The following is a 24,963-nucleotide window of genomic DNA, read 5'->3' on the forward strand; positions in this document are numbered from 1 at the left end:
GACTGTGTAACCTGTCTGTCCGGGTAGATGACGGATCTGGGGGGGGGTGGACAAGTTAACAGGGATGTGTTTGGACTTCCTGTCAACAGCTGTGCCTTGAATTCCAGGAAGTGTGGAGTTTGCTCTTTTTTTGCTCTTTTCCTTTTTTTCTGGAAGGGGCCCTATCTTTCCTTCATGCTGATGGGGGCCAAAGCGCGGCCGGCAGGCACTTCCACTTTCTCCTGTTTCAGCAGTCCTGCACTATCAGCGGTTTGGCAGGAATCATGGAAGGTCATCCCCTGACTCACCAGGGCTGAACTTCCCAAGAAATAAAGAACTTTCAGTGTATTTTGACCTTTCGCTGGGCTGAATCGTGTTGACACATTTTGAATAGAAATGCCAAACTGCAAAGTCTATCCAACATCCATTTTCTACTCTGCTATGTCAGATCATGCCCCTGTTACTCTTGCCATACAGGTGTTTTCTTATACAACTTTCTAGATTTCGCTTGTTGTGGCTATCTTAGGCCTCACCTATCAATTCTTCCTTGAGGCAGATTCCTCTGCGTTTCAGCTCAGTTCCTTCTTTGAGTTCCATATTTCCTGTGTTGAATTGCCCTGTCTGTCACTGAGTCAGAAGAMCACTGCAGGTGAGTTACACAAACCAACCACAACCATTTTGAGTTGACGTCACGGTGAAAAGGTTTACAATGGGTGTCAGCGGTGGGATCACAACAGTCCCCTTTGACCATCAGAGGTATAAAAAAAAATAATAATTATGCAGCAATCAGATGTGCTAATTTAAAATTATAAATTGGCTTCATGAAAGACGCTGCAGTTGTTGTACAGCAGGCCTGTGTGTGTATCTCACATCATATTCCACTGGAGTCCACTGGAAACAAGTGATGAGTCCCATGATGATCCTGCCCCATTAAAAAAAAAAAAAAAAATTAAGTGAATCAGAACAATAACAACACACTCCCACCTCCCTGTCATGTGCTCTTGCATAAAGACCTAGATGAATTTCCTATTCCTACACATGATGACTCAACACTGTGTCAGTAATATTTAACAAAATGTTTAAGATTTGGTTTTTCAACACCTCCCAGTAGTTTCTGTGCCCCYGGAGACGGCCGTTACATGAATGAGTCTATGCTCTTGGCTGGGGATTAGGAGTTTAACAGGATTACCCAGCCCCAGCCCGTCCGCCCCTCGTGTCCTACCCCAGCACTACCTCACTCGGCTGGGCCCGGGCCGGTCACCGCACCTGCCTGGTGCCTCTGCTTAGCCCTTAATCGTATTAACCCTCAGCCACTCACAGCCTGCCTCCCCGTCTTGCCTCAAGTCTACGGGGAAGAGCCCATGGTAACAGGGGACAACCGGCTGGTCACTTGTGAGGACTGATCATTTGTGGTTATAGACTGTGAGGAAGACTTTCTAGTCGACCAAGTTGGCGGTAACCTATTAAACGTGCAAGGAAAGAAYAGTGTGCAACTATCAGTAACATTTTCTGGGTACCATGGACTAATCCCTTGAGTGGACAAGGTCTTTGGGACCGTCTCCTAACTGAAGAACTGGGCAGTACTCCTCTTGGGTTGGTGTAACCAGTGAGCATTCAGGATTCCGCTCTGGTTGACTGGAGGTTGTCTGTCTCCAGTTGCTCCGAGGTTGAGACGCGGGGGCAGTGGACGGCGTTTAAAGATGCGGTCTCTCTCCTCACCTGCCCTCCATGTGCGGGACCTTACTAGGGACCTCAGTGTTGGGCTGAGTAGTGGGTAAGTGGGTCCGAATGTTGGGTTGCGAGTCAAATGTATTGAGGTTGAGATTTTGAGTGCTATGCTAAAGTGTTCAAGTGTTAGGGTGTTGCAAGTGTTGTGCGTTGTGCTGAGTCAGTGTTAATTGTTTTTTAATGTTGGGTTGAGAGGCTGAAGTGTATCTGAAGTTGATCAGTGTCTAAGTGCAGGCTACCCTGTCGGTGGTTAGCGTAAAGTGAATTTTAAGGTAGGATTGAGTGGGTTAAAAGTCTGTTGACTCTGTATGTGTAAACACAAGAAATAGAACTAGGCTTTGTCATTGGATGACAGCAACCCTTGGAATGGTACTGAGGTGTATATCCTGTGTGTATGTAGCTACAATCCAGCCACCCTTCATGTCCTGTTGGGGTACAAAGGAAAGTCTGGCTATCTAATACCCTTTCTTGTTACAGAAAGCAGGGCCACTGTACTGTATATCATCTGAACTCAGGTGAACCTACCAATTTAGCCGTCGCAGACCAGCCAAGCATGTCTATTTTGGTGGCTAAACATGGRTAACTTTAGCTTTCCATGTATTTGTGTGAAAATTTGCCTGCTAATTTTAACTTGACGAGAAGCTTCGCCCTGTCTCTTCTCAATTAATGTCACCCCTTAAGCTTACCCTACATAGAACCCAGTGAAAGCTCCACTCTCATGCAGCGAGTGTAGCTAGACATCAGATGTATATTGCCGGTGGACCACGAACATTAAATGTGCTTCATCTTGACTAACGAGTCTGTGGGATTAATGAATTATCAGATTACCCTTAAAGACAACTGATTTTAGAACTTGTCCAGATTGCCGGGGGCTTTGTAGGGRTGTCTTAATCTGGGATGCCAAATATTCTATTTGTTGGATTTAGGCTAGTTGCTTTCAAGGCATCGCAGTTCAACACAAACTGTGTGCTAAAGTCTACATATAGAACTTGGAACATATCCACACTCGTACTGTAATAGTTGAGCGCTTCTAATTTGGTTGAAGCCGTGTTAAAATAGATCGTCCGCGTTACGGAAACGATGCCTCCGTGGTCTGTTGGTGAAGGAAACCCAGATCTGTTTTTACAGTGAAGTGATAAACAGAGATAGTCAGGTGTAGAAACTAAGCCCTAGCCCTAACTTTAGCCCGTAAATGAGTTTGTACACAATGTAAGGAACAAACGCACATACAGGCATAGAACCACAAACCATGAGTAGGTAAATTGAAGATTTTTGTTGGCATTTCCACCCCTGAGGCACCATTGATACAGACACCAATACAGTCACAAKGTTGGGTAAATGTAGAAAAATACCCCAGTGAACGTGGCTATATGCAATTCCTGTGTGTGTACCTGAAGGGGTATTCTTCCTCCTATGTTTCTTTCTCTCTCACTCTGTTTTATACACAATCATCCCTCTTTTCTCTCTCCCTCAGGTTCTCCCTAAGCTCTGAGTTGCACAGCCACACCCTCGTGACAGTGATTGGCGGGGATGAGGAACATTTTGAGGACTTTGGGGAGAGCAACACCTCGYAGCTGCTGCTGGACACCACCGAGGAGGGAACCGAGGGAGAGGGGGACTCATCCCACCTCCAGACCCCCAACCAGAGCAACTGCTCCTCCCTGCTACTCTCTCCCAGGTACGGGCCACCCTAAAGAACAGCAGCCAGGGTCATACTGAGCACTCAAAGTAAGACTGTGACAGCCTACACGTTCATATACGACACAACTGCTATGTTTTAAAGTGCCACAAATCAGTTCAAAACTCTGGCGTGTCGGATGAAGGTCACCCACAGTAGCTGCCACATTGTTACCAACAATAACATTACTTTATCCTAGTGTATCGTCTCTAAAGTCAAACACACAGTGCAGTTGTTGGTAGTCTTCATCATTGGCTCCTGTCAGGGAACGTGTTGTCTTGCTGGATAGAGTAGCAGGGTGGATTTAGTCTCTGGAAATGGTGGTGGCACATTCCCAGCTACATTCTCAGCTGCAGTGTCCTAGCCACAACTTTCCCTGGTGCTSTTATAACAAGACTGACTGTCTGTATGTTTGGAAAGACTGGAGGTCAAACATGGATAAGAACTCTCTGGAGACTTTCCTTTCCAGTCCACCCCCACTGACTCCTGCTCCTGAAGGGCGAGGTAAAAGGGAACAAGGGCAAAGTTCACTTACTACAACTCTTCCTGTTGCTGCTTACTCTTTAGAGCTACTGCACACCATACACTTACACATATCCAGTCATCAAGGGGAGACATAACCAAGCGTGTTTATTGAATGGAATTCAGACAAAACGGAGCGTTACAGGCTTTCCATAGGCTCTCTAACAAAGCTGGCGTTCAAGCCGGCCAGTATGGACTGTGTTAAGTCGTTCTCACATTCACATCACCTGATCACTCACTCCCCTCTCTCTTTCTTCTGACACAGTACTGCTCCGCCTGAACACTCCTGAGCACTTCCTCTCCTCTTTTTCTGCAGTCGCTCCACCCCCTCCTTCTCCTACACTCTGTTTTCATCAGAGACCCTAAGCCGGATAATGCGTAATTCCCATTTGGGTGATATTTTTCCCTATCTTTCATGCCTGCAAATTCTTAGCCAGCTAACTGCCTAGGTTTTTCTCGGTCACAATATGGAAATAAGCCGGCCTAAATGGATTGGCTTTAATGATTCCTTCCAAGTTACCAGTAATTCTAAACCTTTCCCTCCCTCTGTAAGTCAACCGTACAACCGTAAATTCCTTCCAACTAGAATGAGTGGGCACTAAGGCAATTTGAATGAGGCCATTGTGATTCATAGTGTGTTGCAGGAGCATTGTGGTTAGTGCAGCAGTAGTGTAGGCGGTGAGGCCGAGAGACTTACTACTGATCAGAGCTGAAGTGTAAAATTTCTCTGACCCTCTCCACACTGCTGTGTGTAAACACACTCCTCTGTACGCACAGGATGCTAACCACTCTCCTCATCTTACTACACACACACACACCTAGATGTTACACTGCTGCTTCACTGCCACTCTGTCTACAAACCCACACTTCTGCATCACTGCTACACACAAACCCTACTGCAGCTATTACTTCACATAAGTGTCCTTCACTACAGGCCAGCCAGCAGAACATGCCTGAGACAGCACAGCAGTGATTCTCAGGAACCTATGACCACCTCGAGACACACARGCCATGCATACAGGAATCGACGCACACGCCATGCATACAGGAATCGACGCACACGCCACGCYTACAGGAATCGACGCACACGCCACGCATACAGAGGCGCACTCTTCTGAATAAATAATCAGCCAGAAAAGGTGACGTGAGGAGAGGCTGCGGCGGCCACACACACTCCAGTTAAATATTGATGTTTGTTTGTGTGCTAGTTATAGTGAACTGAATATGAACCTCACTGCAGCTCCTCGGAGCCAAGTCACTAAAGTAATACATGAATGTACAGATAAAAGTGTTCCCCATGACAGTAGCCCTTTTGTTGAAGGGACAGGATGAACCCTTGGTTGGAACAGCGCTCTTAGACGGAGTCCATCCTTTCAGTTTACCCCCACACAGCTCAATTACTCACAAAGTTTCACTTTTCACAAACTCTCATGATCCTGCACTCTTGATCCCCGACGCTTCCTCTTCTCCATCACGGTGCACCTCCCTTTTCCATCACTCACTCCCCTTCTCCTCCTTTCCTCCTCTCTTTCTCTCCCCAGCACCCCCACTACTCTCCCTGCCAGCTTTCAGAGCTTCCTCAGGGAGGAGGCGCTGGACTTTTTCTGTAACCAATGTCACAAACAAATCTCTCGCCTAGAGGACCTCTCCACTCGCCTCAATTTCCTAGAGATGAATAGGTAACATTCTCCACCACCACTAAGGTTATCCCGTGTGTGTGTATTGCCGTGTTGACTAGATAACACACACTGCTCTCGCTCTCTGTGCGTGTGCTGTCCTGTTGTGTTCGGTTTGTAAGATGCACACAGGTGTGTTGTGTTTAATACTGTCAAACAGACGGACACGTGCACAGAGTTTGACAGCGTTTGTGCGTATGTTTTTGAATAGGTCGTCACACACATCTCCACTCCACTCATCTTGACTCTTCAGTGCACGTTTGTGTGTGAGTTGCGGTGTGTTGACAACGTCAGTGCTTGGTTCGACTCGGCTTTGGGGAGAACCTCTCACTCAAACTCAAGCTTGCTCATGGTGTCTGTACTGTGGCGTTATAAATAAAGTTTCTAAGGTTCATAATCGATGTTGGTAAAGGTGAGTTTGGTGGACCGCCGCGCTTTGCTCTAGCTGTTGGTGCCAGGTGGCCAACAGAAGGTCTGCCCAGAGTTCCCATTGCTCGTATCATTGCATGATTTATGAGTTCCATGCATACATATCTCGCATCCTGTCAAGGTCATGGAAACAATTCCATGTGTGCAGTGACAAACGTTGCAACAACAACAACAAAAATATGCTACACCTGAATTAACTTCCAGGTAATTGACGTCATTGTCAGTGATGCATGGCTTATATCATTGCTCTCATATTCCATTTAAAGTACTCACTCTATTACAACCTTACAAATGGATTGAATCATCTTGTACCTGTTCAAGCATGAATGCTGATGGAAAAACCAACCTTTTTAACTGATACACATGCTTTTGTGTCTGGGTTGTGTTCATTAGACACCAAACGGATGAAAATGGACTGAAACGGGGAGTGACTAGGCCTACCTCCTAGACCAGTCCAATAAAAAACATGCATTTTTGTTTTCGGTTGCATTTCAAATGCGCATGTGTGTGTGTTTTATTGCTGTGGCGTGTCTGCAGATGTGCATATGAACATGTACCTTACATTAGGATCCTATGCTCCCGGTATGACAACCTCTTTATCCCTCTGCTTTTTGGAGCGAGGGATGCGGGGGTGGGGAGGAAGGACACCAAGAGACAGACGTTGTCTCTTTCATCTGTCTTTTCTCCCTTCGTGACTGGTTTTCTGTTGTTCTATCCCCCCCGTTCAGCTCCAGCAAGAGGCTGTCCAGCAAGAAAGTAGCACGGTAGGTCAAAATGAGTTGGTTTAATCAATTCAGTAGAAAATTATTTTTTAGATTGAACGTGAAAATATGGTGGATTTTGACAAACACAACTAGCTATCTTGACTTGTCGTGAAATTGTAAAGTGAAAGTTTTCCAGGACGGAACCGTTTTGAGCTGCTTTCTTTATCACAAACGTTTATTTCTTCTCCCTGGTGTTTCAGACACCTCCTCCAGAACAGCTCCATGACGCTGGACAGCATGAGTGAGCTGTCCCGGGACATACTGGACCTGGCTGACACCGACATCACTGACAAGGTCAGAGTTCAACATCATAAGATTATARGGCATCATACCGAGTTTATCAACAGTGTCGAACAGCATTATGCAGCACTGTATGTCAATGTAAAGGAAAGAGTTCAGCGTCAAACAACACATGCAGTGTATGATACACAGTATTACACTTGCATTGTTGGGTTTAGAGCTTGCAAGAAAMGCATTTCACTGTACCTGTGCATTTGACATTAAAACTTGAAACCACTGAACATAAAATAAAAATAGCATCCAGTTCTCAATAGCATCATTTAAATGCAACAAAGCACCGGTCAATTCTACACAGTGTAGTGCCACTTGTAGCCCCCCCCCCCGCCGATTGTGGACTTAAAGAGATCGTAATAAACAACACTGTTCTGTGCTAACCCTCACCCCGTCCACCTCCCAGGTGCTCCTYCTGGAGCGTCGCGTGGCGGAGCTGGAGAAGGACTCGGAGGCCAGCGGGGAGCAGCACGCGCGCCTTCGCCAGGAGAACCTGCAGCTGGTGCACCGGGCCAACGCCCTGGAGGAGCAGCTCAAGGAGCAAGAGCTCCGCGCCGAGGACCACCTGCACCAGGAGACCCGCCGCCACAAGGACGCCCTCACCAAGCTGGAGCGGGAGAGGGGCCTGGAGCTGGAGAACCTGCAGGCTAGGTATGTGGGGGGTGGGTGTGTGGTGTGCGTGTCCAGTAAGACGAGGAGAGTGGTTAGCATCCTGTGTGTAGCATCCTCAGCTCTGCCCAGGTACTTGTGTGTGTGTGCGTGAGAGAGAGAGAGTGTGTGTGTGACTGTAGCAAGGGTGGCCAGCAGGTGTGCCTGGTACATAGGCCTTTAGAGGCTGTGATTGTCAACACTGCTCCAATGATTGCGTCGGTCAGTGACATTGTGGGGCTTCACTGACACCTACTGGTTTACAGCTGATTCAAATCATCAAAGCTTGATGATGAGTTMGTTATTTGAATCAGCTGTGTAGTGCCAGGGCAAAAACTGTGCACCCAGGGGTGGCCCCAGGACCACCCTCCCAAAGCCCTTGAACCCAAAGCTGTTTCTCAGTAGAGTAGACGTGTAACAGGTAGCTGCCAAAAATAAAGGGAACACTTGAGTAAATGAGGGTTCTGGCAGCTCTGTTATTGTTTCTGTCTCTTATACACATCTAGATGTGTATAAGAGACAGGGGTTCTGGCAGCTCTGTTATCGGGTGCATTTTCCTGGCATGGTTTAGGTCCACTCAACCCCATAGAGGGCAAGGTAAATACACTGCCATTCTGAGTGATCACCTTCAACCTATGGTGAATAATTTTTATCCTGATGGAAGTGGTCTCTTCCAAGATGGCAATTCCCCCATCCACAGGCACCGAGTGGTCAGTGAATGGTTTGATGAGCATGAAAACGATGTAAACCATATGCTATGGCCGTCTCAGTCACCAGATCTCAACACAATTGAACACTTATGGGAGATTATGGAGCAGCACCTGAGATAACATTTTCCACCACCATCAACAAAAAACAAATTATGGAATTTCTCATGGAAGAATGGTGTTGCATCCCTCCAATAGAGTTTCAGACACTTGTAGAATCTATGCCAAGGCTCACTGAAGCTGTTCTGACAGCTCGTGGTGGTCCAACTCCTTATTAAGATACTTTATGTTGGTAGTTACATGTAGGTGTCACAGCAGGTCAGTTGTTGCCTGACTAACCAGACTCCTTGCTTTGGCCAAAGGCCACGCCCACAGACGTTAGTTTCTTCTCCGCAATGAATCTGGATCTGAGTACTTCCCTGACCCTTCACCAAATGCGAACGCATTCGGGGCCGTCTGATTGGTCCAGAAACCGATGGGTTGGGCCAGAGCAAGAACACGTGGTTGAAGCGGTGGCTTTGATAGTTGATTGGTTAGAGACGATCCAATCTCTGATGACTTTGTTTTGTACAACACCCCTCGTGCCCCTCGTCACCACAAACGGCTTCAATGATGGCAGTCTCAGACTAAAGCATGTCGCGAACCACAGAGCAGCGGAAGAATGGAGTGTGAGTCGTCAGGCTAGGTCAGTTGTACTGTACTGTATCTGCTCAGCTGTGAATGTGCCAGTGTGTGGAACAGAATGTTCATTTAATTTGTTGAATGAATGATTTGAATAGATTGAATTGGTTTTGTCAATTGTGTTGTGTACCGTGGCTCTAGCATTGGTGAATGTAATTTAACTGCGCAGTTTTCTGCCCTAGGCTGCAGCAGCTGGATGAGGAGAACAGTGAGCTGAAATCCTGTGTGCCCTGTTACCGCGCCAACATCGAGAGACTAGAGGAGGTAAGAGCACTGTCTTCTCTCCTCCTCCTCCTCGTCTTTCTTCCCCTCTTCCTACTCCTCCCTTTCTTCTTCATTCACCTCCCTATCATCTCCAGTTTCCTTCTCTTCCCCCATCTCCTTTCTGTTCCCTCCAATCCCTTGTCTATTTACCTCTCCTCTCATTCACCTCTTCTTTCCATCTACCTCAACCCCCATTTCCCAAGTTTCCTTCCCTCCCACTCATCTGTCCTTTCTCTTCCCTCCCATACCGTGTCTATGTATTTCTCCTATTATCTCTCATTCCTCCTCGTTTGCCTATCAGGAGAAGAGGAAGCTGGAAGACGAGGTGGAGGACGTGACGGAGCGGCTGAACGAGGAGCTGGAAARCCGGAGGAAGACTACCGACAAGCTGACCCACGAGCGCCACCAGAACCAGAAGGAAAAGGAGCACACGCAGGAGGTGAGAGGTCACGAGGTGACACCTGTACATCGCAAACTGTACYTCCGTCTGACTCTGAATGCACGTCAAATGTGGAGGGCTATCCTGTCCGTCGTTTAGTTTTGGTCTGTCGATGAGTAGGGMTCCTTTTCGCTTTTCTTTATTTCTCTGCTGCTGGGTAGAACATATGTAAAAAGAAATATTTTAAAAAAAAAAATATTTTTTTAAATCTATTTTTCAACCTACCCCTCCAACGGTTGGTGAATAGTTGCTCTTGCAGAATAGACTATTGCGGTATTGCTCTCTAACAGCGGTCTTTCTCTCTCTCTCCTATCCCCCCTTCTCTCCCTCCATCAGCTGATTGAGGACCTGCGGAAGCAGTTGGAGCACCTGCAGTTGTACAAGCTGGAGGCAGAGGCTAGGAGAGGACGCTCTCCCAGTGCCGGGCTGCAGGAGTACCAGAGCCGCACCCGCGAGGCCGAGTTGGAGCAGGAGATCCGACGCCTCAAGCAGGACAACCGCAGTCTGAAGGAGCAGAACGATGAGCTGAACGGCCAGATRATCAACCTGAGCATCCAGGGAGCCAAGAACCTGGTGACGGCCTCCTTCTCCGAGTCGCTGGCTGCCGAGATCAACTCTGTGTCCCGGGGAGAGGTGAGTCACAATATAGATAGATACATGTAAACAGTAGATATACATAGATGTACATGCCGTAGATTTACAGAGAAGGCTAAGCATAGATATAAGGCCATAGATATACAGAGAAGGCCAAAAATGTACAGGCRATAAATATACAGTACCAGTCAAAYGTTTGTACACACAGCTGGCAGATGCAGTGCAGGTATAGCCTACATGAGGAGATTATTATGGGCAAAAGGACAGAGCGAGATTATTTTAATTTGTCAAACGGCAGCCAAGCATCGATCTTCAAGTCACCAGAATAAGACCCTCAGTATTTATTGGAAAGCAGCATCAAGCTCATCACCGTGCACTTTCACCACCCTGTGAAGTTCATCATAACTTATTTCATCTGTAGCCTAATAAACTGCATGATTTCCCGCGTCGTAGTGGGAGGACCACACGTCATCGCGTGTCTCCCAAGTTTGCTTCGATATTATGGTTATTAAATCAATGTTTGTGCATCAAAGCGTTTCTACTGCCATTGGATAGAAARGTGGTTAGTGAGACTAACGATTAAGGCAGCCCCCCGCACCTCTCTGATTCAGAGGGGTTGGGTTAAATGCCGAATACACATTTCAGTTGAAGGCATTCAGTTGTACAACTGACTAGGTATTCCCCTTTCCCCCTTTTAACCTTGATGATTAAAGGTGGAATAAAATACATTTCTTAAGACTGTTGGTGCCCAGATGGCGGCCCCATCACAATTCTGAATCTTTCATGTTTATTGCTGAACTCTGTATTGTATATCTTGTTGTGCCGTTTTACCATCTTGAATAATTTTTCAGTGCAAATGAAAAGGTCTCAATAAGTTACTATCCTTGTAAACATTAGATATGTTTTTTTTTTTTTTGCAGTTGATGGAGGCCATCCGCAAGCAGGAGGACGTCAACTTCCGACTACAGGACTACATCGACCGCATCATCGTGGCCATCATGGAGTCCAACCCCTCCATGCTGGAAGTCAAGTAGAGGTGTTCGTCTTGGAGTAGGGCAGCCCGGCGGCCTCTCCGCCTCGCTGGACTGCCATACTAGGAGAGACTGGCTAAACACTTAAAGACTGGCTACTGAGACTGGCCACAGAGAGAGCAATACCTATTGAACTATATTAGGTGGGGGAAAAGTACTCCAATTACCGTTAAAGAAGATTAAAGAAGATTTATTTTTTGGTCACTGTTGGTGGCTGTTGTCTATGAAAAAATAAGCTACATGGTTTAACATCCCTGGGATTTGAGCTTTGCTTTGTGTGTCTGTTCCCCCTGTATACAGTAGGCTTTGGTTCTAATGACTTCCCTGCATTTGGGTAGAGGGACCTGAGTTTTCCTTGTGTGTCTGAGGTTGTGTGTGCAAATGTGTTTTCTCTTAGGAACTCTTGGAATCCATGGAAGACCTGGTTAACGTGTCACTGTCCCCTTAAATATCTTTTTGGCAATGAAATCTTATGAGCACCAATGCTAGCATGATTCTAAAATGTATTGTCCTTGCACTACATATCAGRCGATACCATCTTTCACCATGAGCTCAGTAAATGAACTCCTGGGGTGTTTGGGAGCGTTCTCCTGTATCGGACTGAACCGTGTTTAATCCACGTTTAAACCGTATGTAGCACTGGACAGGGGACGAGGTCAGATGAAGTTGACCCTGGCTGCTCTCTTGAACACAGACTTGCGGTGCCACCTACTACATAAACCGTGTCACGTTTGCAGTGTWAGTCTTTATCCTGGTTTGACTTTTGACTTGGATTATATTCCCAGTGTGAGTTAACGCAACCCAGGTGAGGGACAGTTCCTGGGGTAGAGGACAAGAAATGCCCTGAGGGTTAGTGTGTGTGAGTGCATGCATTTGTGTATGTGTGTTTTACGTTATTTTGTGTTGCTTGCAATACTTTGTTTTGAAAAAAGGTTAAACATGWTTGACTACAATGGTAGTAACACGAATGACATGTTCATTCTTGTGAGCCTCAATGTCTCCACAGTGAAGCCGAGTGGCTTATTGTTTGCTGCATCTCCGTTTGTTTTTACAATGAAACAGAGTCCTAGGGGGTCAGGCGGGCTAAATACTCCAATACGAGAACACTTCTCCATCACATCAATTCCTTTTAATGTTAGCTCTGACTTTGAGGTAGTTAAAAACTGACAAATACTGACATAAATGTTGGTCATACTGACAAGAAATAATTGGATGGTCTAWCTTGGAAACTAAATCAAATTGAGAGAAAATGTTGCTATGTTYTTTTTATTTGAGCTGAGTGCGCTGGGAAGTGTTGTTCTTTATAGTGTGACTGACCCACCTGATCCTTAGTGGACCCTTGCTGAGTGAAAGTGAAAGGGAGCCAGTTTATCCGGTGGGAAYGACATGTCTGGTCTGCTTGTAACCAAAAACATTTACTGGATAAGTGACTTACTTTCCATAAAAATGTTCAGACAGAAAATGCTGAATAATTTGACATGTCTTATTGAAGGAATAGAATCGGTTCATTTTTGGGGGGAGGGTTTAGACAAAAAAAAGTATTGTTTGTAAGAAATAGAAATAAAAGTTACAAATTATTGTGAAGGGATGTAATCCTAATATGACGATATATTGTTTTAAAACAATATGAATTAATTAAGAATGCTGAATTGATTTGAAAACTGACCTTTTTTTGAAGAGGTTACATGTTGATACTCTCACAGCTTTTTGATTTAAAGGAYCAGAACATGTTTAACACTTAGATGAAGCAATAATGTTCTGAAGAACAGTGGAGAACGAAGAAGAACAGACTTCATGGACAAACAGACGTCAGCAAACCAAACAAAACTCCCTTCTTTACTGTATGAGCCTCAGTTGACTAAGCACCAATCTGAATTTCCGGAACTTTTCGCCACATTTCTGGACGTAAGCAAGAGGAAATGAGAATGGCAGACTATTAATACACGTCATCAGTGCTGCCTATTCACTAATGCACTCCCTGAGACTGTTGAGATACTGGACATATTGAAGGATATCACTGTTGCTGACTCTTACTTGCTGGAACTGCTGACAGCTTGTGGTTTGTCCCTGGGTGAAAGGGATGAACAGCAATGTATACTGTACCAACCAACGCAGCTATACTAAAAAACTAACGCAGRCACCTCCACCACCTATTAAACTCTTGCTACAGTATGTCACCACGCTTTTCTCCTCTTCAGCGCTCCATGGAAAATGGCCTTGGATGTAAACGACTTGTACATGTCATTTTTTCGAACCTTTAGATTCTAGGTATTTTTATAGTTGAGGGGGGAAAAAAATTGAATTTTTCTTCATTTTCTTTTTGGTCTTCTGCTGAAAAATATGATCCTCCCCCATGGGAGGGTCTTGTGTATGCCGCTCTAGCATGTAGCCCGTACACGTCAATTTCTCCCTTCTGTGAATCACAACCAGATATTTATTCTACATTTCACTTTGCAATCTCTGCCCTGTTGTTTCTCTCTAATAGCAGTTGTTTTTGAGGGAAAAGTTTGTAAATAGTTTTGGAATCTATGGATTCTCAAGGGAAACTGGCATTCAGTGGATTTAATTGTTGAATGCTACTCGAGGGGAAATTGTTGATTTGAGAAAAATATTTGATTATTTTAGATTGAAATGTATATCTTGTACTCAAGGTAGCATACAGTACATTTCAAAAGTGTTGCATTGAGCACCCATTGAATTGACAACACTGYCGTGCTTCAGTCTCGTCTGACCACTTCAAAATGTCTGTTTATGGTGAGGTCATTCCACTTCAACCCAACTCAAGTGTGATCCACTGTAATGCTGAGGTTGCAGACAGTGGCCTCTTAAAGGGCATTGTCATTGTAGTCAACGTCAGTGACACATGCTAACTCTGTTATCGCCCCAGCTGAGAGCAGGCACTGCACAGAACTACTGATCACTATTGTATATCACTTTCTGAATCTTTAAAACCGATCATTCGGTTCACTGATCCATATCATGTGGAGGTCAGTGGAGTTGKACTGCGCCTGATGCCTCGGGACAGATAGTGAGGCCTCAGAAAGCCAGCCCACAGAGGGCTGAACTGTCTGAGTGGTTCAAGTCATTCTGCCTTTGAGTGTAATAGGTTGCTTTCCCCAGCAGATATGAGGCTCAAGAGGCTTCAGCCAATCTTCAGCCAATCTACTACTACAGTACCCAGCAGCCAGTGGTGCATTACTAGGAGGAAACCGTAAGACATATCTTCCCACATATCTTCCCCTATCTTACATGGATACAGCAGCAGGATTACCATATTTTCTGTTTATTCCTTGTTTATTTTTTTTATTTCAGACTGTCTACTGTAGTTTAGACAGCTAGTTGTGAGACTTACACTAGCATGATTGCTAGCTGACTGATTAGACTAAGACCAGAGTCCTGTCCAGACATTAAACTTGATTCAATGGGATTCTCTAATGCACTTTAAACACGTTCCAATTTCTTTTTAACCACATCATTTTAAAACTGACCAAAGAACCGAAGTTTTACTTCTCACTGACCATTTTAACTATCGGCTCACAATCTCTTCTTTGCTGAAATTTGAACACGTTATCATCAGAAAAGTAATTCAGTATCATTGCTGAGTCCAACTCTGCCCTGAAAAACTGGCCTGCTAGTCTTAACACTGTGCCTCTCTCTCATAATTTCCCCTCTTACTAACCTGARGACGAGCCCTTGGAAAGGACTGACCGTATGTGACTGTCAGTTTGTTAAATTATAATTATAAAAACTTAAATGTGTATATAAAATGGTATGTGAATTRTTTGCTCTCACACTAGCTTCCAATGTCCAAAGAAAGTTTTGCTCAAGGCACAAACATCACTACTATAGTAGTGCATGGCTTGCCATTTAAAATGAATGGGAAGGGAAAAAAGAGAACATTGTAGAAACAAGACTTGTACAACTGAAGTTTATTCTTATTCTGAAGGATAATGTATTGTTTACTGCTCTATGTTTTTCTTTGAAGATCTGAATGATGTAATCCTTGTTGTTCTTGGGGAATTATAATTTCAAGTKATTGTAAAAAGGTCAAAGAAAACAATGAAGTAAGATTAGAAAATAAATCAAATGATATTTTGTTTGATCTCGTTATTTCGTATGATATTGCTCATCACATTTGCATACAAGAGACTGCATACATGAAGACATGCATGATGAAGACACAGTGGTATCTTGTAACCGTGATAAGAATGTGGTTTCCGTGGAGAGAGAATGCAGTGTACTTTGAAGTGTCTTGACCAATAGTATTTGTGGTGTAGACAATTATATTTCCTGGATTGCTGCTCATTGGAGGATTGTACCACTAATCTATTTTCTTACATCATATTGCTGCAAATCCAGTGATTAAAAAAATAATGTCCCTCTATAGGACAAGGGAGAACTGAAATTGTCAGTTCCTTAGTAGATTGTTCAGGCATTCTAAAATTTGCCCAGTATAATCTACGGGTTATTTATAGCAGCCTAAACACTGAGTGTACAAAACATTAAGAACACCTGCTCTTTCAATGACATAGACTGATCAGGTGAAGGCTATGGTCCCTTATTGATGTCACTTGTTAAATCCACTTCCATCAGTGTAGATGAAAGGGAGGAGACAGGTTAAAGAAGGATTTCTAAGTCTTGAGACAATTGAGACATGGATTGTGTATGCGCGCCATTCAGAGGATGAACAAAAGATTTAAGTGCCTTTGAACGGGGTATGGTAGTATGTGCCAGGCTTACTGGTTTGTTTCAAGAACCTCAACGCTGCTGGCTTTTTCACGCTCCAAAGTTTCCCATGTGTATCAAGAATGGTCCACCACCCAAAGGACATCCAGCCAACTTGACACAATTGTGGGAAGCATTGGAGGCAACATGGGCCAGCATCCCTGTGGAACACTTTTGACACCWTGTAGAGGCCATGCCCAGACAAATTGAGGCTGTTCTGAGGGCAAAGGGTGATTAATAGTAGCCTATACAGTGCATTTGAAAAGTATTCAGACCCCTTGACTTTTTCCACATTTTGTTACGTTACAGCCTTATTCTAAAATTGATTACATAGTTTTTTCCCCCTCATCAATCTTCACACAATATCCCATAATGACAAAGCAAAAACTGTTTTTTAAATATTTTTGCAAATATATATAAAAAATAAAACTGGTATCACCTTTACATAAGTATTCCGACCCTTTACTCAGTACTTTGTTGAAGCACCTTTTGCAGTGATTACAGCCTTGAGTGTTCTTGGGTATGACGCTACAAGCCTGGCACACCTGTATTTGGGAAGTTTCTCCCATTCTTCTCTGCAGATCCTCTCAAGCTCCGTCAGGTTGGATGGGGAGTGTCGCTGCACAGCTATTTTCAGATCTCTCCAGAGATGTTTGATTGGGTTCAAGTCCGGGCTCTGGTTGGGCCACTCAAGGACATTTAGAGACTTGTCCCGAAGCCACTCATGCGTTGTCTTGGCTGTGTGCTTAGGGTTGTTGTCCTGTTGGAAGGTGAACTTTTGCCCCAGCCTGAGGTCCTGAGCACTCTGGAGCAGGTTTTCATCAAGGATCTCACTGTACTTTGCTCCGTTCATCTTTCCCTTGATCCTGACTAGTCTCCCAGTCCCTGCCGCTGAAGAACATCCCCAGAGCATGATGTTGCCACCATCGTGCTTCACCGTAGGGATGGTGCCAGGTGTCCTCCAGACGTGACGCTCGGCATTCAGGCCAAAGAGTTCATCAGACCAGAGAATCTTGCTTCTCATGGTCAGAGTCCTCAGTGCCTTTTACTGAGGAGTGGCTTTCGTCTGGCCACTCTACCATAAAGGCCTGATTGGTGGAGTGCTGCAGAGATGGTTGTCCTTCTGGTAGGTTCTCCCATCTCCACAGAGGAACTCTGGAGCTCTGTGAGAGTGACCATTTGGGTTTTTGGTCACCTGCCTGACCAAGGCCCTTCTCCCTCGATTGCTCAGTTTGGCCAGGCAGCCAGCTCTAGGAAGAGTCTTGGTGGTTCCAACTTCTTCCACTTCAATGCTGCAGACATTTTTTGGTACCCTTCCCCAGATCTGTGCTTCGACACAATCTTGTCTCTCTGAGCTCTACGGACAATTCCTTTGACCTCATGGCTTGGTTTTTGCTCTGACATGCACTGTCAGCTGTGGAACCTTATATAGACAGGTGTGTGCCTTTCCAAATCATGTCCAATCAATTGAATTTACCACAGGTGGACTCCAATCAAAGATTATCAATGGAAACAGGTTGCACCTGAGCTCAATTTTGAGTCTCATAGCAAAGTCAAATCAAATCACATTTATTTATAAAGCCCTTCTTACATCAGCTGATCTCAAAGTGCTGTACAGAAACCCAGCCTAAAACCCCAAACAGCAAGCAATGCATGTGTAGAAGCACGGTGGCTAGGAAAAACTCCCTAGAATGGCCAGAACCTAGGAAGAAACCTAGAGAGGAACCAGGCTATGAGGGGTGGCCAGTCCTCTTCTGGCTGTGCCGGGTGGAGATTATAACAGAACATGGCCAAGATGTTCAAATGTTCATAGATGACCAGCAGGGTCAAATAATAATAATCACAGTGGTTGTTGAGGGTGCAACAGGTCAGCACCTCAGGAGTAAATGTCAGTTGGCTTTTCATAGCCGATCATTCAGAGTATGGGTCTCAATTCTTATGCAAATAAGGTATTTAAAAAATAAGAATTATTATTATTWYCAAACATTTCTAAAAACCTGTTTTAGCTTTGTTATTATGGGTTATTGTGTGTAGATTGATGTGGTAAAAAAGTAATTTAATACATTTTAGAATAAGGCTGTAACGTAACAAAATGTGGAAGAAGTCAAGGGTTCTGAATACTTTCCCGAATGCACTGTATATCCTGATGTYACCTTATAAGATGTCACCCTTGTTMTGACTAAACTAGTATGTGACTGAGTGAGGTGTCTTAAACATGTCCATCATTCCCTACTGCGTATTCTGGTGTCGCCTCAGACAATGTCCCCATTGCTGGGACTTGACTATGTGATTCAATGGGGTGTCTGGTGTTTTGCAGGTGGCCACTTAGATGGGCAGAGCTCTGTTGGACTTTGTCTGGGCTGTACGCTACCGCATTGACCAGCGAGTATATCTGAACACAGGTCATAAATAGGAAACTGTTTTCGTCTTTCGTCCAATTGGTCTATGGCTTACCCAACCTCTTTATTCCTAACACAGGATMGTGCGGCGAGGAGTCCTATTTGCTGTCTGCTCTGTCTTTCTGAGCATGCCAAGTCAGAGTTTGCTGGTGGAGCTCCGTGATCAGCTCTTTGAGACCAGAGCATGGCTGGCAGGTGAGACAGAATATAGCTACTACATGCAGTAGTAGAGACCAGCCTACTGAATCTCAACATATTGGGCGGAGTTGGAGTTAATTTAGCTTTACCCAGCCAATTCAGGAAGTCGACCGTAGTAGTAGTTTATTATGAATATTAAATGTAGGCCATATTTGGCAGCTAAGAGCTGAATTGCAGTACATTGCAGTGAATGATGATCATTCAGCTGGCTGCTGGTATGATGTACTGGGAGAGGTTAGTTCGGGTACCAGCACGAGTCATGTTAAATTGCTCTCTGGTCCCCAGGTGATCCTCAGTCCTCTTCAGCTTCTCTGCATCCACACGGGACTTTGTAGGCGTACTCCTCTACTAATGTGCAGCACCCACTAGGGTGARGCTTAAGCTGCCACTGGCGCTAAAAAGCTCAAAGCAATGGTCATCTACATGTCCTTTGCCATTTCCACACTGCACTCCCACTTCTTAAAAATAATGATTTTGTTGATGACCGGAAAATGGCAGATTTGTTTTCAGGGTATTTCTGACCCTAACCCTACTGCTGGGTTGCTAGCATGTCACATTAGTGTTGTAGGTTTAACACGTGCTTGATGGCATCATTAAGGGCTGACCTTGTGTGTATCTTTGGGAAGAATGTGGTTAAAAAGAGCACAGTCCACATGTTCATGCAGCTGCTCAATGTGCGTCAGTCAGGGAATCCAGGATATCCTGTCCTGCAAAGTTTGTCGGTGACATCGTTCACTTATCAATGGGAATTTAAATTCTCCCAAGGATATTACCAATAGTTCAGAAGACTCTACATGTATGCTAGAAATGTTCCAACTGCAGGATCATGGAAACTTTAATTTAATGTACACGTTTTCAATGTGAATCAACTGTGTTAAATGTAGCCTTGCATTTAAATGGCCACACAWGTAGAATTCCACTTTTTTGAGCTGGAAAATGATGGCCATAGCTTACCCATGATATTGCACAACGATGTAAGTCATTAAGTCATCGTTTTAGTCAAAGTATGATATTTCAGGCTTGAAGTGACAAAACCGAAGTCCCAGCTCCGTGCAAATTCGTGCCAATGATGTGTCTTTTTCCTATGAAATMATGTGTAAATTCTTTGAGAGTCAACGTTTCGTTTCAGGGCTGGGTTATATTTTAATGATACCACCCACCATCATGGCATTGTTTATTAATTAGAAACATCTGCGAAGTTTGCGAGTTGCGACTGAGCTGAGCAATATAATAGATCATCTTGGGCTACAGCAAAGATGGTGGATAAATGAAGAGAGTTCACTCAGGCCATTTAACATTGAAAATAATTGTCAGTTCCGGTCTACTTAACGAAATGGGTCTCCCATAGAAACCAATGCAATAGCAACTGGGTCTGATCTACTTAGTTCATTGACTTTCATTGAACCAGAAAAAAACAACAGCAAGTGGGGTGTCTTGCTTTCTTCTCCGTCTCTGGCTACAGCTTTTCGCTGTACCCTACACTTGGCTGCCTAGGCCAATGAGCAAATTAGGTGGTAAYGGTAGGCAACAACACGTCTGCCACGCTGATCCTCAACACTGGGGCCCCTCAGGGGTGTGTACTTAGTCCCCTCCTGTACTCCCTGTTCACCCACAACTGCGTGGCCAAAAATGACTCCAACACCATCACAACAGTGGTAGGCCTGATCACCGACAACGATGAAACAGCCTATAGGGAGGAGGTCAGAGAACTGGCAGTGTGTTGCCAGGACAACAACCTCTCCATCAATGTGAGCAAGACAAAGGAGTCTGGTTCATCCTTGGGAGCAATTTCCAAATGCCTGAAGGTATCACGTTCATCTGTACAAACAAATGTACACAAGTATAAACACCATGGTACCGACGCAGCCTCATACCTCTCAGGAAGGCGAAGCGTTCTGTCTCTAGAGATGAAACTATACTTTGGTGCGAAAGTGCAAATCAATCCAGAACAGCAAAAAGACTTGTGAAGACGCTGGAGGAAACAGGTAAAAAAGTATCTATTCCACAGTAAAACGCGTCTATATCGACATAACCTAAAAGGCCGCTCAGCAAGGAAGAAGGCCACTGCTCTAACCAGCCATAAAAAAAGCCACTACGGTTTGCAAACTCCACATGGGGAAATATCGCACTTTTTTAAAATATGTATCTGGTCTGATGAAACAAAAAAAAGAGTCTGTTTGTGGCCAATAATACGCATTGTTAGGTTGGAAGGAATAAATGGGGGAGGTTTGCAAGCCAAGAACACATCCTATACTGTGAAGCACAGGGTGGCAGCATCATTGCTGTGGGGGTGATTGTCCGGCAGGATGTTGGTGTATTTGGTGCATTTCATCAAAAAAAGATAGTGCTTCATTGAGGGGAGGAGAATTAATGTGGATATATTGAAGCACATCTCAGCATCAGTCGGAAGTTAAAGCTTGATCACAAATGGGTCTTTCAAATACAATGAACCAGAAGCATACTTCAAAAGTGTGTGGCAAGATATGGCTTAATGGACACAAAGTCACGGTATTTGGAGTGGCATTCACACAAGCCCTGACCTCAATCCTATAAATTTGTGGGCAGAACTGAAAAAGCATGTCGAGCAAGGACGGCCTCAAAACCTGAACTCAGTTACATCAGCTCTGTCAGGAGGAATGGGCCCAAAATTCACCCAACTTATTGTGAGAAGCTTGCTGAAGGCTACCCGAAACGTTTGACCCAAGTTAAACAATTTCAAGGCAATGCTACCAAATACTAATTGAGTGTATGTAAACTTCTGACCCACTGGGAATGTGATGAAAGAAATAAAGGCTGAAATAAATCATGCTCTCTACTTATTCTGACAGTTCACATTCTTAAAATAAAGTGGAGATCCTAATCAGACAGCGAATTTTTACTAGGATTAAATGTCAGGAATTGTAGAAAACTTTTTTTAAATGTATTTGACTAAGGTGTATGTAAACGTCCGACTTCAACTCTATATAATAGGCGGTGTCAGAGGAAAGCCCATAAAATTGTCAGACTCCGGTCACCCAAGTCAAAGACTGTTTTCTCTGCTACCGCACGGCAAGCGTTACCGGAGCGCCAAGTCTAGGTCCAAAAGGCTCCAAACCTCTTGGGAATACCCCCCCCCTTTCAATTTCCGCCTGAAGACATAACCAAATCTAACTGTCTCTAGCTCAGGCCCAGGATATGCATATTCTTGGTACCATTTGAAAGAAAACACTCTGAAGTTTGTGTAAATGTGAATTGAATGTAGGAGAATATAACACAATAGACCTGGTTTTGATAATACAATGAAAAAAAKCATACGTTTTTTCATTTTAATTGTTGTAACATCATAATTAAAATGAACAAGATAAAACAAACATCTAGATATGAATATGGGAACAATTTCAGTGGAACACATAAGGCAACAGCACTTGTGCAAAGTTTCAGAATGATAACTTCCAAAATGAGTGTGCTACATGACATTTATCATGAGGTCACCCAGGTGTCCCACACAAGTAGCCCAAATGTACCCAAGTGGCCAAATTGGTGAAGGTATACATTCTGAAACAAATAACTATATACAAAATACCAAAATGGTATTCTAATCCCTCCCAAAAATGAAGGGAAAAAAAGAAAAGAAAAAGTTGGATTTTTCTTATTATTTTTTCTCTAAAAATAATAAATATACATTTACAAAAATAACATGGGTGACTATTTACCTTTCAATATTTGGAAGACCCTCAGTCTCTATAAATCAAATGTATTTACATAGCCCTTCTACATCAGCTAATATCTCAATGTGCTATACAGATACCCGGCCTAAAACCCAAACAGCAAGCAATGCAGGTGTAGAAGTACGGTGGCTAGAAAAACTCCCTAGAAAGGCCAAAACCTAGAGAAAACCTAGAGAGGAACCAGGCTCTGAGGGGTGGCCAGTCTCTTCTGGCTGTGCCGGGTAGATATCGCAGTGGTTGTAGAGGGTGCAACAGGACAGCACCTCAAGAGTAAAAATGAACAGTTTAGGTAGGTCAAGGCAGAACAGTTGAAACTGGAACAGCAGCAAGGTCGGGTGGAGGGGGACAGCAAGGAGTCATCATGCCAGGGGGTCATGACGCATGGTCCTGGGGCTCAGGTCTCAGAGAAAGAAGGAGAGAAAGAGAGAGCATACTTAAAATTCACACAGGATAAGACAGGAACAGTACTCCAGATATAACATAACCCACCCACTTTGCCAAAGCTCTACACAATATTCTGCTGTCGATGCCAGATGCTATAGCAGTCTCTTTTGATGGTAAAGCAGAGGGTCACCGAGCATGTGGTGCATGTGATGGGCGCTTCATCTTGCAAACACAGCAACGCCTCCATGCTGTGCCCTTTTGGCCCTTAGGCAATCCATGTCTGCACAAATATATCTGGGCAGATGAACACTTGTGGCAGGAGCAGAAGGAACAGGGCTTGGTGCAGTGGTGCTGTAGCCAGCAAGCTCCTTGATGAGCTGCTCTCTGAAGGCTTTCTGTGTGAGGAAGGGCTTTCCACAGCTCTTAGCCATTTCCTTGTGTAGGATGAATGCATTCACCACAGCAATGTCGACGAAATGATAGAAGAAATCTTGTACCATCTCATTGTTTTATGCAGAACATTATAATAGCCTATCAGCGCATCTGATAGGTCCACACCTCCCCATGCTCTTGTTGTAGTCCTTCACTGCAGTTGGAATGGGGACATTTTTGGTGGTCCAATGCCCAGTACCATCCTTGATACGCCGGGCAACATGATCCCCATTGAAGGACTTGTGTATAGTTGAACACATCACGACTTCCTGGTATCCATCCACTTTACAAAAGCAGGCATCTTCACGGATCCATCGCATGGCCCCCCGCTAGGCATGTCGTTCACCTTGGTCTTCGGAAAGCCCACCCGGTTGGTGCGAATGGTGCCACAAGCCCACACTTCCGCTTCCTCAGGTCTGTGAACAGGGTAGGGCTTGTGTAGAAGTATCCACAAATAGTTTGTAGCCCTTCCCCAGCAGTTGGAAATCCAATAACTCCATCACAGAGTCAAGCTAAGTCCCTTAAAGTTGCACAAGTGTTCTTCCCCTCAAGACAAGAAATTGCATGTGTAGGCACACACAGAATCAGCCAAAACAAACAGCTTGTAACCCCACTTGGTTGGCTTGTTACGCATGATTGTTTGAGGCCAATTCTGGCCTTTGAGGCTACCATCCTCTCATCGATGGACAGGTTCTGGGCTGGCTGAAAGTAGGTCTTGCAGCCTCAACATGCTGGAGTAGAGAGGTTTGATTTTGCACAGTCTATCAAACGTTGCTGTGCCTTTCTTCTTGTCATTCTCTTCATCAACCTTTGGGTCACTGATGTGAAGAGCCTGTGAAACAACCAGAAACCTTTTGCAGGACATAACAGTCATGGGGAAAGGCAGTTGGTAGAGTGATGATTTTATCTCCCGGTGGCGCAGTGTCTAAGGGCACTGCATGCAGTGGCTAGCTGCGCCACCGAGTCTCTGGTTCGCGCCCAGGCTCTGTCGCAGCCGGCCGAACCGGAGATCCGTGGGGCGACGCACAATGCATAGCGTCGTCGGTAGGAGGGTTTGGCGTAGGGATATCCTGTCTCAGTATGTAAAAAATGTATAAATGTATGCTCTACTGTAGTCCGCTTGATAAGAGCGTCTGTAAAATGACTAAATGTAAATGTGATGACGTCTTCCAGTAGTCAGTCAGGCTTTTCAGCTTCACAGCCCCATGTAGATGACCAGTGAAAGGTAGCAGTAAAAGTCTGACATGGATACGGGCTTCCATGCTACCCTTTTGCCTGCCTGCTTCTTCTTCCCAAACTATTCGTGTTAGACACGAGTGAACCTACAACAGAATGGGTGAAAAACACTGGAAAAGCTCAAGTGGGCTGTATGTTGTGCTCGCGTTCACCTGAGGTCCAGCTCCCTTTTCGGTCGGAAAGTTGGCTGGGGTGGCTCCACATCGGCTAGCTGTTTGTGTTGGGCTACATTCTACAGAAATACATTTTTATTTAGAGAGAGAGAACAGGGAATAAAAAACACTGGTCTCAAATCATATCTGTGGCCATGCTACCATAATATTGTCAAGTACAGTACACATGCTTGCTGTTGGGGAGTATCACATGCTGGCTAGCTGTTTGTTGGCTGCTACTTCTACAAATACATTTTTTTTTAGAGAGAGAAAGGAATAACAAACACTGGTCCAAATCA

At 44.6% G+C, this 24,963-nt stretch overlaps 1 protein-coding gene across 2 annotated transcripts in view; it reads left to right on the forward strand.

Annotated features, from left to right (window-relative positions):
• Positions 1-15,526, forward strand: part of rab11fip3 (RAB11 family interacting protein 3 (class II)) — a 46,141-nt gene extending 30,615 nt beyond the window's left edge. The window contains exons 5-13 of one of the 2 annotated variants that reach the window (XM_024006925.2): positions 3,182-3,385; positions 5,449-5,586; positions 6,741-6,776; positions 6,977-7,070; positions 7,474-7,718; positions 9,286-9,367; positions 9,669-9,806; positions 10,143-10,439; positions 11,321-15,526. In XM_024006925.2, the coding sequence (XP_023862693.1) occupies positions 3,182-3,385; positions 5,449-5,586; positions 6,741-6,776; positions 6,977-7,070; positions 7,474-7,718; positions 9,286-9,367; positions 9,669-9,806; positions 10,143-10,439; positions 11,321-11,434 (1,348 nt within the window). In that variant the 3' untranslated portion in view covers positions 11,435-15,526. The remainder of the gene's footprint in view (positions 1-3,181; positions 3,386-5,448; positions 5,587-6,740; positions 6,777-6,976; positions 7,071-7,473; positions 7,719-9,285; positions 9,368-9,668; positions 9,807-10,142; positions 10,440-11,320) is intronic. The other variant, XM_024006926.2, reaches the window with a different exon arrangement.
• Positions 15,527-24,963: the final 9,437 nt, after the last annotated feature.

The sequence above is a fragment of the Salvelinus sp. IW2-2015 genome, linkage group LG18 (genome assembly GCF_002910315.2).
Source record: "Salvelinus sp. IW2-2015 linkage group LG18, ASM291031v2, whole genome shotgun sequence".
Lineage (NCBI taxonomy): Eukaryota > Metazoa > Chordata > Actinopteri > Salmoniformes > Salmonidae > Salvelinus > Salvelinus sp. IW2-2015.